The 13,743-nt window shown below is 45.0% G+C and overlaps 1 protein-coding gene across 3 annotated transcripts in view; it reads right to left on the reverse strand.

Annotated features, from left to right (window-relative positions):
* Positions 1–208: 208 nt before the first annotated feature.
* Positions 209–13,743, reverse strand: part of ksr1a (kinase suppressor of ras 1a) — a 40,044-nt gene continuing 26,509 nt past the window's right edge. Inside the window, exons 9-21 of one of the 3 annotated variants that reach the window (XM_066650795.1) lie at positions 13,484–13,593; positions 12,860–13,028; positions 12,106–12,147; positions 10,748–10,796; positions 10,598–10,661; positions 9,369–9,617; positions 8,836–9,083; positions 8,000–8,096; positions 7,420–7,553; positions 7,200–7,331; positions 6,914–7,049; positions 6,696–6,829; positions 209–4,609 (exon numbers count right to left, since the gene is read on the reverse strand). In XM_066650795.1, coding sequence (XP_066506892.1) covers positions 4,603–4,609; positions 6,696–6,829; positions 6,914–7,049; positions 7,200–7,331; positions 7,420–7,553; positions 8,000–8,096; positions 8,836–9,083; positions 9,369–9,617; positions 10,598–10,661; positions 10,748–10,796; positions 12,106–12,147; positions 12,860–13,028; positions 13,484–13,593 — 1,571 coding nt within the window. In that variant the 3' untranslated portion in view covers positions 209–4,602. Of the gene's footprint in view, positions 6,830–6,913; positions 7,050–7,199; positions 7,332–7,419; positions 7,554–7,999; positions 8,097–8,835; positions 9,084–9,368; positions 9,618–10,597; positions 10,662–10,747; positions 10,797–12,105; positions 12,148–12,859; positions 13,029–13,483; positions 13,594–13,743 lie in introns of all 3 variants that reach the window. The other 2 variants (XM_066650794.1, XM_066650796.1) reach the window with 2 other exon arrangements.

Consider the following 13,743-nt stretch of genomic DNA (forward strand, 5'->3'; position numbering starts at 1 on the left):
TAAGACGCAGCATAAAAAAATAATTAAAAACAGACAGGATTGTCTTGTTTCACAGTCTGTGGGTTGGTAGGCTCTACCAAAGAAGTGATTTGTTTGTAGTTTGTCCCGAGGTCTAGTCTTTGCCTGGACAGTCTATGAGTGAAAGGTGGTCTCTGACGTATTCTTTAACTCAGACATGGACGCAGGTATAAATGCAGCCACAGCCACATGACAAGCCTTGTTTTATTGTTTCTCCAGGATGAAAACAGAAACCGTGTATTGTATACAGTATGGTAGCCACATGCAATACAAAAATATGAATTTGTACATGACAGAACATGTATTGACCCATTCTAAAAAATGTACAATTGGTATGTTTTACAGCGTCTTTGTACATGAAAAAATAGAAAGATATATATACATCTGGATCCGGGGAGCAGTACTTATTCAAAAATGTCAATGATGTACAGTATATATATAAAATGCTCGTATAAATATCTTAAAAGAATTATGTCCATTAGCTGTACAATAAATAAATCCCATTTTTTTTAATACATGTATATTGTACACATCACCAAAATTCCCAGACCACAGTCGTTCACAGAATTAACCCCTACATTTCCAAACATACATACACACACCCCACACACGGCAATACACACAAGCACGCATGATACACACAAACACACTAGAGGTAATGTTGACGGGACTGGTGAATGTGCTGAAACAGGTGCTTGTTAAAAACAAGAACTTCCCTTAGGTTCATTTTCTCACTCAGAGAGTTTCCGTAACTTGAGTGCCATCATCTAGGAGAATTACAGCAAAACAGCCAGTCAAGAGTGGACATAATGAATGAGGGGTGAAAGGGCTCATGGATTTGGACATTTATTTCTGCAGCTCTAATAAGGAATAATTCGGATGGAGAAACTGGTTTCATCTCACCCCAAAAACCATTCACATATTTTCCCAAAAACAAAACAAAACCTTGAAATGAACTCGTATTCAGATTTGACGGTGTTGTAGATACTGTAGGCAATGACATGTCGGAGGTCCACAGCTACATTAGCTTAGCATTGGAGCTACGAGTCTAAATAGAGACGTATATTGCGCATTTAGCATCGGGCTAATGCCACACCTTATTGCATACTAGCCTTAACCTGTATTTGTGTACACTGCAGAGTAAAACTAGAGTTTAATATGTTGTTTGGAGTCTATTTCTTTATGCACAGCATTGTAGCCCCCACCTTTATTTGTTTTAACCACAGTATTCAGCATATATTACTCAAAATACGTCAAAGAGCTACTGGGAATCTCTAAGGCGTCAACCCGTTCTGAATGCTACCCTTGCCACATGACCTAATTAAAAAATAAATAAATAAAAATAAAAATAACTCGATGTTGAAGAAGCTGTTCGGGTAAACTTGCTAACTGTAGCTTTAAAGTTAGCATCTGGTTGAATCTTTAACTTTGCCGTTGATTCAACGTTGAAATAACGTAATGAGGTTGAAAATGACAGTTGAAAAGACGTCCAAACACAGACATTGAAAAGACGACTATTAGACGTATTTTGGACGTCCATTGACGTTATTAATTGGTCCCGAAATAAATTACTTTTATAAAACGCATTTTGGACATATTAAGATGGATTTTGGACGTCCATTGACGTTTAAAATATGTCCTTGACGGACAGACTACTTTTAGACCTATTATGAACGTCTAGGGACGTTCCTTGTTTACTGGGATAGTTCTGTCCTCGTTCAAAAAGATAAGACCCTCGTACCAAGGAAAAAACCTGAATATCACTGTTGCTAAAATATCTGCTCTTTTGTCATTTAACCGTAACTTACACCGTTCACTGAACAGAAAAAAATGAATGCAGTTGCTTTAGCTTCACGTTTTTGACGGAACTCGTAACGAACGCAGTGACGAACAATTCTCGCTTGCCATTTTCATTCTATTTATATTTTAGTTTTTTTTTTGTTGTTGAATTAAAGGACAACTATCATTTTTAATACTACACCACAGTTAGCATAAAATGCTAACCAAAGAGCTGGAGAAGGTTTGAATTACAAACTACAATTATAAAAAATGCGGCACGGTGGTGCAGCAGGTAGTGTCGCAGTCACACAGCTCCAGGGACCTGGAGGTTGTGGGTTCGATTCCCGCTCCAGGTGACTGTCTGTGAGGAGTGTGGTGTGTTCTCCCTGTGTCTGTGTGGGTTTCCTCCGGGTGACTGTCTGTGAGGAGTTGGTGTGTTCTCCCTGTGTCTGTGTGGGTTTCCTCCGGGTGACTGTCTGTGAGGAGTCGGTGTGTTCTCCCTGTGTCTGTGTGGGTTTCCTCCGGGTGACTGTCTGTGAGGAGTTGGTGTGTTCTCTCTGTGTCTGCGTGGGTTTCCTCCGGGTGCTCCGGTTTCCTCCCACAGTCCAAAAACACACGTTGGTAGGTGGATTGGTGACTCAAAAGTGTCTGTAGGTGTGAGTGTGTGTTGCCCTGTGAAGAACTGGCGCCCCCTCCAGGGTGTTTTCCCGCCTTGCGCCCAATGATTCCAGGTAGGCTCTGGACCCACCGCGACCCTGAATTGGATAAGGGTTACAGATAATGAATGAATTATAAATAATAATAATAATAATTAAAAAAAACGTATTTATAAACCTAATAATTGTCTGTTATTGCTAATGCTGCTACTATCTTCAGCGATACAGTGGATTCTATTCAAATGTTGCTCTGATCTTGGGGTGAGAGAAAGTTTTTCCATAAAACCATTCCCTGTCGTTGTCACGGCACACGTTTTGAGTTCGTACAGCGCTTTTTGTTCCCCAACTCGCTCCGTAGCAGAGATACCTTGGGGATGTAGAGTGGTACTATGCACTAACTTGGAAAGAGAGACAGCATCTATTGTCAGTCCGTGCAGAGAGAAAACGAGAATCAGTGTGTGTGTGTGTGTGTGTCTGAGAGAGAGAGAGAGAGAGTCAAAAGTACATGTCAGAGCCTGAAGCACTGCACCAAGACCACGAAGGAAGTGAAGAAAAGGCAGAAAAGCTCAGAGCGTCCAGCTGCGAGGGGAGGGGGCGGAGTCTGTCTCAGCCCGAGCGCCTTAGACGCCAGGCAGACGCAGACGCTACATCTCAGAGGAGTCCAGATCCAGCCGAGACACCACAACCCAGAGGAGAGAGTGAGAGAAGGTGGCGTGAGGAGCTGCCAGTGTCATGGGCCACTTATTTATTTATTGTTATTATTGTGAGCCAAAGAACCACCGATTCATACATATTCAGATAAATATATAAACATATGCAGAAAATATCTAACAAACCCCGCACAGAGCTGCAGCGTGACAAAGCAGACGAGTGCAGTTTAATGTTTTACAGTATGCTTTACACTATACACCCTCGCAAGAACGGAGGCGCGATTAACAAAGAGTCATGGACAGGTTTTGCTTCTACTAAGCTCATCTAATCCATGACAGAAGCGTTCAGAAGGGCCTGTAGATTTATTATAGGATGTATAAGTGCTAAGGAGTCACCTCAGCAGAGGTTGTAGAGTCCAGCACTGTCCAGAAGTGTGATCAGTGGATGTGGAAAACTGTAATTGTGGTGAACAAAATGGTCTCGAGGACTGGGGTTAAGAAACAGAGCTCTGTAAAGCATAAGGATCATCATTGTGTATAAACTGTAATGTACTCTACACTGTAAAAAAATTGCTGTAAATTTACAGCAAGTCTGCTACAGTATTTTATTGTAAATCACAGTATTTACAGTAAATTATTGTATTACTCAATTACAGTAATATGCTGTAAATATGAAATACAGTAGAGTTCCTGTAAAAATACGGTAAATACCTGGGAACTCTGCTGCCAGTATTTTACTGTAAAATTTACAAGAAATTTTGCACAGTGTATGATATAAGAGATGTTCTAGCAATATAACAGAACACAGAACAGACTGTGAATGGGTCTGGGATAAAGTATATTTGTGAGAATTTGGCCCCAGGACAGCGGTGGTCAGCGATGCTCAATTGGACAGGTGCACACACCTGTACAGGAAGTTTGTGACTAGCTTTGCCACTGACCCTGATTCCCGTGGAGTATAATATTCCTGGATGTGGATGTGAAAAGCGGTTTAGAACGACAGGTAGACTGTTAGTTCTAGTTCTAGCTGCAGCCCCGGTGGAATCTGTCTGACATTTCCTGGTGTGTAATATCGACAGCGGTGCTAATGTAGACTTTGCATAAACCAGATAAACTGGGTCGTCATTCCCTTCTCGTAATAGCAGCATAGACAAGACTAGCAGCAAAGACTGTGCCCCCGACTACTAAAAAGAAAAATGCGTTCCTCCAAAGGCAGCGCAAGCTCCTTAAAGAACAATCAGAAATGAACGTCAAACTCCAGCCCCCTCTCTCTCCTCTGTGCATTGCCACAAGCAGTCTCCCCTCGTCAGAAGAGGGTAAGAAGAAAGGTGTTAAGGTGGAAGATCAGGCTGCAGGTCAGTGGAAGCAGGACTGGTGTCAGACAGAGTCAGTGCTTTTGCGTTTGCTCTTTAGTCCAGAAGAATTAAGGATTTTCAGGACGCATGCAAGGCAGACCCAGGCTTTGTTTTGCATTGCTTTTGTGTGTTTCACACAGACAGCTACAACCTGAGGAAAGGGGGAAGAAAAAGGACAGACAGAAAAGAGAAGAAAGGAAGCAGGTGTTAGACTGTTAGTCGATGGGAGAACAATTCTAACAGGAAGCGGAAGTTAAAGCTGGAGTAGGTGATTTGTAGAATCCAGGAGGTTTAAGCCAGTTTTTGATGACATCCAACCCGTATATTCATCCCTCATACCTATATTAGCACTCATCATTTCATCATTTCGTGACCTACAGGGGTTGGACAATGACCACAATAATTTATTAGTGCAGTGTAGGGCCTCCTTTTGCGGCCAATACAGCGTCAGTTCGTCTTGGGAATGACATACACAAGTCCTGCACAGTGGTCAGAGGGATTTGAAGCCATTCTTCTTGCAGGATAGTGGCCAGGTCTCTACGTGATGCTGGTGGAGGAAAACGTTCCCTGACTCGTTCCTCCAAAACACCCCAAAGTGTCTCAATAATATTTAGATCTGGTGACTGTGCAGGCCATGGGAGATGTTCAACTTCACTTTCATGTTCATCAAACCAATCTTTCACCAGTCTCGCTGTGTGTATTGGTGCATTGTCGTCCTGATACACGGCACCGCCTTCAGGACACAGTGTTTGAACCATTGGATGCACATGGTCCTCCAGAATGGTTCGGTAGTCCTTGGCAGTGACGCGCCCATCTAGCACAAGTATTGGGCCAAGGGAATGCCATGATACGGCAGCCCAAACCATCACTGATCCACCACCATGCTTCACTCTGGGCATGCTACAGTCTGGGTGGGGCTTCTTCACACCGTAACTCTCCCGGATGTGGGGAAAACAGTAAAGGTGGACTCATCAGAGAACAATACATGTTTCACATTGTCCACAGCCCAAGATTTGCGCTCCTTGCACCATTGAAACCGACGTTTGCCATTGGCGTGAGTGACCAAAGGTTTGTCTATAGCAGCCCGGCCGTGTGTATTGACACTGTGGAGCTCCCGAGGGACAGTTCTGGTGGAAACAATCCGGGTCAGCACCAGAACATCCCTCTCAGACAGCTTCCTCTGGCGTCCACAGTTAATCCTGTTGGATGTGTTTGGTCCTTCTCTGTGGTGTGCTGACGTTACCCTGGATACCGTGACTCTTGATACATCACAAAAACTTGCTGTCTTGGTCACAGATGCGCCAGCAAGACGTGCACCAACAATGCGTCCTCTTTTGAACTCTGGTGTGTCACCCATAATGTTGTGTGCATTCCAATATTTTGATCAAAACTGTGCTCTTACCCTCTGCTAATTAACCCTTCACACTCTGCTCTTACTGGTGCAATGGGCAATTAATGAAGATTGGCCACCAGGCTGCTCCAATTTAGCCATGAAACCTCCCACACTACAATGACAGATGTTTCAGTTTCATTGTCCAACCCCTGTATATTATAAGCTATTTATAAGAAAAATCACCTACTCGAGCTAAACATTTTTAGTGTCAATTCTATCTCTCTCTTCATAAAAACAGAGAAAATGAGAGAAAACTAAACTGAGACGTGATTTTTAAGTCATATCCTCTATGCGATATCCGCTGTCTCCAAGCGATTTCTGTTCAATTCACATGAAAATATACAAACTGAGCTCTCCATCTCTTTTTCAGCATGATTCAAAGTAGCGCTACAGTGGTGTCAATTGATACACACTCACAAAACTATGACAACATTTAGGGATGCTCTGAAATTGTGACCATATTCAGCAAAGTATTATCAACTAAATATTGGAGGTCATTGCCTTAATTCATCACCTGATCTCAGTTACTGAGGAAGTTATGTATAACGTATTAACACCTCGTGGAACTAGCTTGTAGCTTATCTCACTCGCATTTAACAAAACGATCACCGGGCGGTGCTATTCAGTGCTTTGATTCATCAGCAATGTGGTTTACCTTCAGTTTTTCCAGGTTATGGCCGAGTCTTAATTTCATTTGCATTAATAACACACACAGAATAAATTACATAACCGTAACCAAGTATAAAGTGTGTCTTCCCTGAACACATTCACATTCACCAACCACACACCAGACTGCTCTCCTCTGGACTTCAACACACCGTCCCCCCATTGCTAGGATACATACTCTGCGGACTTCCAGAAGTGTCCGGGGTGGGAAAGCCTGCGGTTGAGTTTGGGCAGTTTCTCCAGCAGGTCGGCCAGCTGAGTGAAGGAGGGTCGCTCCCGGGAGTCATATGACCAGCAGGCCGACAGGATCTCCTGAAGGCGAGGGTCACGCGGCGGTTAGTAATGAACACTTATAATGATGAAGGAACACTAGTAAATAGCTTTGAAGTCCCTCACCGTGACCTCTTTGCCCAAGCTGATCTCTGCAAGCACCTTCTTGATGCCCTCTCCACTACCCACTTGCCAGATTGTGGCCTCCACCGGCTGGTTAGTGATGGGCCAGTCTCTGGCTTGTAGCTCGTACCAAATAGTCCTGAAAGCAGAAATACAAGTGGAATCGCTTGGTTTAATCTACCCAGATACCGCATCAGAGGAAATCTCTGATTGGACCATTTCATTTTCTCTAGTTTTCTCTAGTTTACTTAGACACCCAAGCGGAGTTGAGTGCTCCTGGTGATCTCACCCGAAGGCGTAGACGTCAGCAGCATTGGAAAAGGGCAGGCGATCCTCATTGTTGCCGGGACTCATCTTACGCACAATCTCCGGAGCCAGGTAACAGATCCAGCCGTGAGGAAGTTTCAGCTCGTTCTCTCGCCTGAACACAAGTAAACACGCCCTCAGTGACCGTTTGTACTGGACCCGGTGAATTTAGTGAGAGCAGTGCTGTATGAAGCGACCTTTACCTCCCTTCCTGGACCACTCCAGAGATCCCGAAAAGCCCAAAGTCTGTAATCACCACCTTGTTGGTGTCGTGAAAGACGTTCTTGGATTTCAGGTCTTTGTGAACGATCCCTTTTGCGTGCAGATAACCCATGCCCTGTTACAGAGAAGACAATGAAGACAACAGTAAACAATCATTATATTATGTTACGAATGTCAAGTAAAGTCACATAGAGGGTATTTATGAAGACAACTAGTGTTGACCAAGTTGCTAGTTTTTTTTAGCCATTTTCTCTCTGTTCTCTTCCATGTGTTTTCCTCTGTTTTTACTCAGTGCTCTTCTTTCTCGTGTTGCTCTGTTTAACCTCGTCTTTGCGCTGTCACATAAATGCGGGCCCTGTGCTGTGATTGGGGAGACTCGGACAAGGGGGCGGGATTTGTATAGACATGTACATGCATGGTATTTGATAATGGTTGCAGATATAATTTTATTGGTTAAAGGATGCTAGAAATATTCAGTTTAGGGTCCGTCCTCTTTAAATTGCATGTAGCTTTATACCACAATGACACAACGACTGTCCAAGTCAGTGTTATATATGTTACCTTCACAATCTCCTGGGCGATCTGCCTCGTCTTGTTGATGTCCAGTGTGTTCTTTGTGTCTCTCACAATTGAGTACAATGTCCGGCCTTTGCAGAAACTAGGGAAAAATATATCGATGCGACACATATTTAGTATTTGATTCTTAGGCAGGGATGGACCACTCCAGTGTCCAGCCAGGTTTGAGAGTTTCCTGGTCAGACACACCTCATTCTCAATCAACTCTTCTGTAAACCGCTGGTTTTAGTGGGTGTGTTTTGTGTCGGGGAGCTACCAAGCTGCCCACCATCAACACTGGAGTAGTGCGCTCCTGTTCTAAGGCATTGTATAGTTTTAAAATTCATTCATTCATTCATTAATCTGTAAGCGCTCATCCAGTTCAGGGTCGCGGTGGGTCCAGAGCCTCCCTGGAATCATTGGGAATACACAGACAGTCACCCGGAGGAAACCCACGCAGACACAGGGAGAACACACCACAGTCCTCACAGACAGTCACCCGGAGGAAACCCACGCAGACACAGGGAGAACACACCACACTCCTCACAGACAGTCACCCGGAGGAAACCCACGCAGACACAGGGAGAACACACCACACTCCTCACAGACAGTCACCCAGAGTGGGACTCGAACACACAACCTCCAGGTCCCTGGAGCTGTGACAGTGACACTACCTGCTGCGCCACTGTGCTGCCTTACTTTTAAAATATACACTGTTATTTTGTATATACATTTACATTGTGCTGAAATGGTCATGCAGTACTTTTCAGACCCACGGCATTGAGTCTTTTATCTTTTAACTGGTCAGTTGTTAGTGTTTGTGAGTCTTAGTCGGGACTGACCTGGTGATGATGGCCAGGTGCGGCGGAGCCATGCAGGCCCCCATGAACAGCACCACGTTCTCGTGCCGCGTCTGCCTGTAGTTCATCACCTCCTTCTTGAAGAGCTTCAGGTGGTCCTGGTTGTTGCCGTCGATCTCCAGAAGGCGGATGGCTACCTCTCCGTGCCAGCGGCCCCTGTGGACCCGACCCCAGCGGCCCTTCCCGATCAACTCGCCCAGGTCCAGCTGCTCAAATGGTATGTCCCACTCCTGTGGGTGAGGGATGGACAACAGGGCAAAAGCCCCAATTTTAGCGGTGTCAAACGTGTTTCCTTTGTCTCTCCTACATTTGTTTACATCTACAAATCTTCCTACCCTCCTCCAAAAGTTACATAGTGCAGTTTCTGCAGTGCTGAGCGCAGAGTAGCAATGACAGAAGCTCTACTCTCTCTATTACAGCTCGGTGAGTCATCACAATGATTTTCAATGTGTAATTTTTAGGTAAAAATACTACCCAGAGTTACTTTAAAATATATTCACATTGTCCACTCTTACCTGTAGGTACACACTGGTTTGGCTGGCCTTGCGCGAGATGGGGCCTTTCCAGTGCTGACCGCCACAGGCACTGGGCAGATCGTCCAGCTCATCGCCTTCACACTCGCCCTCTGAGCCGCCGTTCAGCTCCTCCTCCTCTTCCTCATCCCCCCTCTCTTCCTCCTCGCCCTCGTCCTCTTCCTCATCCTCCTCTTCTACCACTGGGTCATCCTCGTCCTCCGCTTCAGCCTCGTCATCTTCCCCTTCCTCCTGGAGGGAAAAAGGTGAGGTGGACTGGTCAGTGCATCTTTTATGGCGTTTGAAAGATCCCTATTTCAACAGCAATATATTAGTGTCACATCAGATGTTACCAAAGCAGGGAGTCGAAACCCATAGTTGAGGACAGGGGTGTTACCCACTACACTGCAACGAGCAGCATTAACTATCTTTCCCTAGGACTCTTATTGAACCCCAAGTGGTGGGGTTTTATTACACCATTCCAACCCAAAACACAGTGTATAATGTCCTCTATATAAAGTCTTCTATAGATTAAATGTTTTGACAAAGCTTTGTATCTCCATTTTTGACATTTTTTGTTTTTTGGACACAACTTGAAAATACAAGACAAACTGTGCTTTAATGATCATTACACATCATTCATTTATTCACTGTCTGTAACCACTTATCTAGTGCAGGGTCACGGTGGGTCCTACCCGGAATAACTGGGCGCAAGGCGGGAACACAGCCTGGAGGGGGCACCAGTCCTTCACGGGGCAAAACACACTCACACATTCACTCACACACACACACACCTACGGATACTTTTGAGTCACCAATCCACCTACCAACATGTGTTTTTTGACCATAGGAGGAAACCCACGAGGACACAGGGAGAACACACCACACTCCTCACAGACAGTCACCCGGAGGAAACCCACGCAGACACAGGGAGAACACACCACACTCCTCACAGACAGTCACCCGGAGGAAACCCACGCAGACACAGGGAGAACACACCACACTCCTCACGGACAGTCACCCGGAGGAAACCCACGCAGACACAGGGAAAACACACCACACTCCTTACAGACAGTCACCTTGAGGAAACCCACGCAGACACAGAGAGAACACACCACACTCCTCACAGACAGTCACCCGGAGCAGGACTTGAACCCACAACCTCCAGGTCCCTGAAGCTGTGTGACAGAGACACTACCTGTTAATACATAGGGCATAAAGGTGCATTTTACCTCCCCATCTTCATGCTCAGCCAACACAGCATGTGAATCCACTGCTGATGCCTCAATCTCACTACTGCAGGAGGAAACATCAAACAGTTAATCACCATAAAACCACCAGAAGAAAACTGAAACATATACAACCTCTAAGCTTGCCCTTACACTGTGTCCGGCAGGCATTCTGGGTGCAGCGTATTAGAACTGGACACATCTGCAAAGCAAACAAAATGGATATATTAACATCCCAAAACGCAAATACCTGGTCGGTGCAGCTGCAAATCCTCATAAACTTCCTTTTTCCTTTTTTTTAAGAACAGGAACCTCTTTAGCCGAGGCGTAACTCAAGAGTGACCAGAAATGCAATCCCACCTTTCACCAGCAGGAGGCACCCGCAACCAAAATACAACATCAGACAAGACTAGAGGCATGCAGCACTTCAGCGAAAGAGAGACTGAGGAGACATGCTAAAGTGGCTAACAATGAATGGAAATAACCCGCTTTTGTGATCAATTTTATACATCTGTGCCAATTAAAAATGACTTTTGGCTTTGTAAAATCTCCACAGAAAATCACAGAACCCAGTAAACATTTAGCCGTTGAAATAACGTAATGACTGCCGTCTAATCAACGTTCTCTTAAGGTTGAAAATGAAAGTTGAAAAGACGTCCAAACACAGACATTGAAAAGACGACTATTAGACGTATTTTGGACGTCCGTTGACATTATTACTGGGGTCCCGAAATAAATTACTTGTATAAAACCTGTTTTGGACGTTTTATGACGTTATCGATGGGTCACCACTTAACTAACTTATTAAGATGGATTTTGGACGTCCATTGACGTTTATAATATGTCCTTGACGGACTGACTACTTTTGGACCTATTTTGAACGTCCAGGGACGTTCCTTGTTTACTGGGAATGATGTCAGACTCTGAAGTATCTGCACATGAGCAGACAGAAGCATACATGTCACTGTGAAGCAGTGAAACAGCATTCTCTGGAGTTTTGGAGCTCCATCGATTACCTTTGGGATGGTCTGGATTGGTGTTGGTGTTCCAGAACTCCCCACCCAACACCAGTACCTGACCTTAGGGCCGAAAGTCATCATATTCCCACAGAAATGTTTTTAAATATGTGTCTAAACCCTTCTCAGAGGAGTCAGGAAAAACACCCTAGTGGGACTGAAGAGGTGTCCACACAATTTTGGCCACATAAAACAGCTCATTTCTGTCTTGAATTAAAGGTACTGATTGTTCCTGACTGGACTCAAATAGCCCTCTTTTTATGGAATGACCCCATGCTAAAAAACAAACAGCCTGAAATCACATGTATCATTTCATACTCAGTGGCTATTCGTTTCCATTCAGTATTAGCAACATCCGCTTTTCTTGACCAAAGCATTCTGTTTTAAAGAATACATCACTGCACACGAGGATACGACGACTGGACGAGGGTCAGGGGCACTCAGGAGAAAAGTGGCCACGGGCTGTGAGAGTTACAGAGCTTTGTTTAAACTCACCGGGGAAGATAAACTGCTGTCTATGCTGAAAGTAGCAGGCAGCTTTAGGGACGGGGAGAAAAGGAGGAGAGAAATCAACAGGCAGGAAGAGGACAGAGAAGAAGGTCTGTGGTTAAAAGGCCATTGAAACCATGTTGGAAGCCTGTTAGTGTGTAAAGGATTGGGACTGTTACAGATGGGTCAGAATAGTTGGCTGAAACTGTACAAATACATATGTTATAAGCATAAATAACTGTATACTCCAATAAACAATGGTGTCATTAAATTATCTACTTGTATCTACACTCATTGTCCATTTTACAGCTTCAACTTTGTAAGAACCACACAGCACCCCCACAAGAGCAGGTATGATTGGGGTGGTGGCTCATACTCAGTGACACTGACGTGGTGGTGAGGTGTTAGCGTGTGTTGCACTGGTCCAAGTGGATCAGACACAGCAGTGCCGCTTGAGTTTTTAAACGTCTCAGTGTCAGCGCTGGAATAAGAAAAGTCCACCAGTAGTCCATGACCAACACAAGCTGTGAGCTACTTTATATCTACGAGGTGGACCAGTTTTTAAAAACTCCAGGAGCACTGCTGTGTCTGATCCACTCGAACCACCACGTCAGTGTCACTTAAACACTGAGAATGATCCAGCGCCCGAATCATGCCTGCCGTGTGGGGATCCCACAGAGACAGCTCTAGACATCTAAGGGTTAATCAAAGTGAGCCTGTCATGGATGGTCAAAAACAACGGTGCAGTATTAACACTCACCTGGGAAGTGGAAGCGGTTGTCACGGTGACCCTTGGGCGAAGGGTTGGGGGGTGGGGTGGCGCTAGGGGGATTGCTCTGCTGGAAGGGGGCAGGAGAGGAGGGGGTGGAGGAGGTGGTGGAGGACGGGTTGCTGCTGGAGTCCAGTTGATTCAGCACAGGCGGATGATCCTTGGAGGAAGAAGAGGATTGATGTTACAACACAGCGTGGTGATAGTGGCCTTCTAAGTATTTTTTGACTCGACAATATGACCAAAAATCTTGTGTGGCTGGACAAGTATGGATATCGATCATTCCGAGCATCAATATTTTTACTCTACATCATTTCATTGGTGAAATTAGCTACGCAACGTAACAGCTACGTTTTTGCTGTTGTTAATGACTGGCTAGACTTCTTCTTCCTCCCAGTCTAGAGAGTACAACTTTAAGAGAACTTGTTAGATGTTCCAGCCTTCTCAGAAGAGTTGAGGCTGCCACTGCAGCAAAGAAGGGGGTGACACATTAGCGACACCCTTCATTTCTGGAGAAAAGTGGGATGAGCAGGTGTCCACAAACTTTTGGCCACGTACACCATGTACACACAGTGTGAACTGATCACTGCTGTAGTGTGTCATCAAGGTCAGCACCTTCTTGGTTATTGCCTTTGGTAAGGTGCCAAACTGAGGGGCTTCGGCCGGGCGGTCCACAGGGTTGTTGATGTCCGACGGCACGGACTCTGTCCTCCGGATCTTTGTGACTGAGAGAGAGAGAGAGAGAGAGAGAGAGAGAGAGAGAGATCAAGCAAGGAAAACGAAGCGAGTGGCAATGAAAGTGTGATGGACAGAGTTAAAGAGAGAGAGAGAGAATGAAAGAGAGAGAAAGAGGTCAAATGAGAGAGAGAGAGAGA

Source organism: Hoplias malabaricus, chromosome 18, assembly GCF_029633855.1.
Source record: "Hoplias malabaricus isolate fHopMal1 chromosome 18, fHopMal1.hap1, whole genome shotgun sequence".
Classification (NCBI taxonomy): Eukaryota; Metazoa; Chordata; class Actinopteri; order Characiformes; family Erythrinidae; genus Hoplias; species Hoplias malabaricus.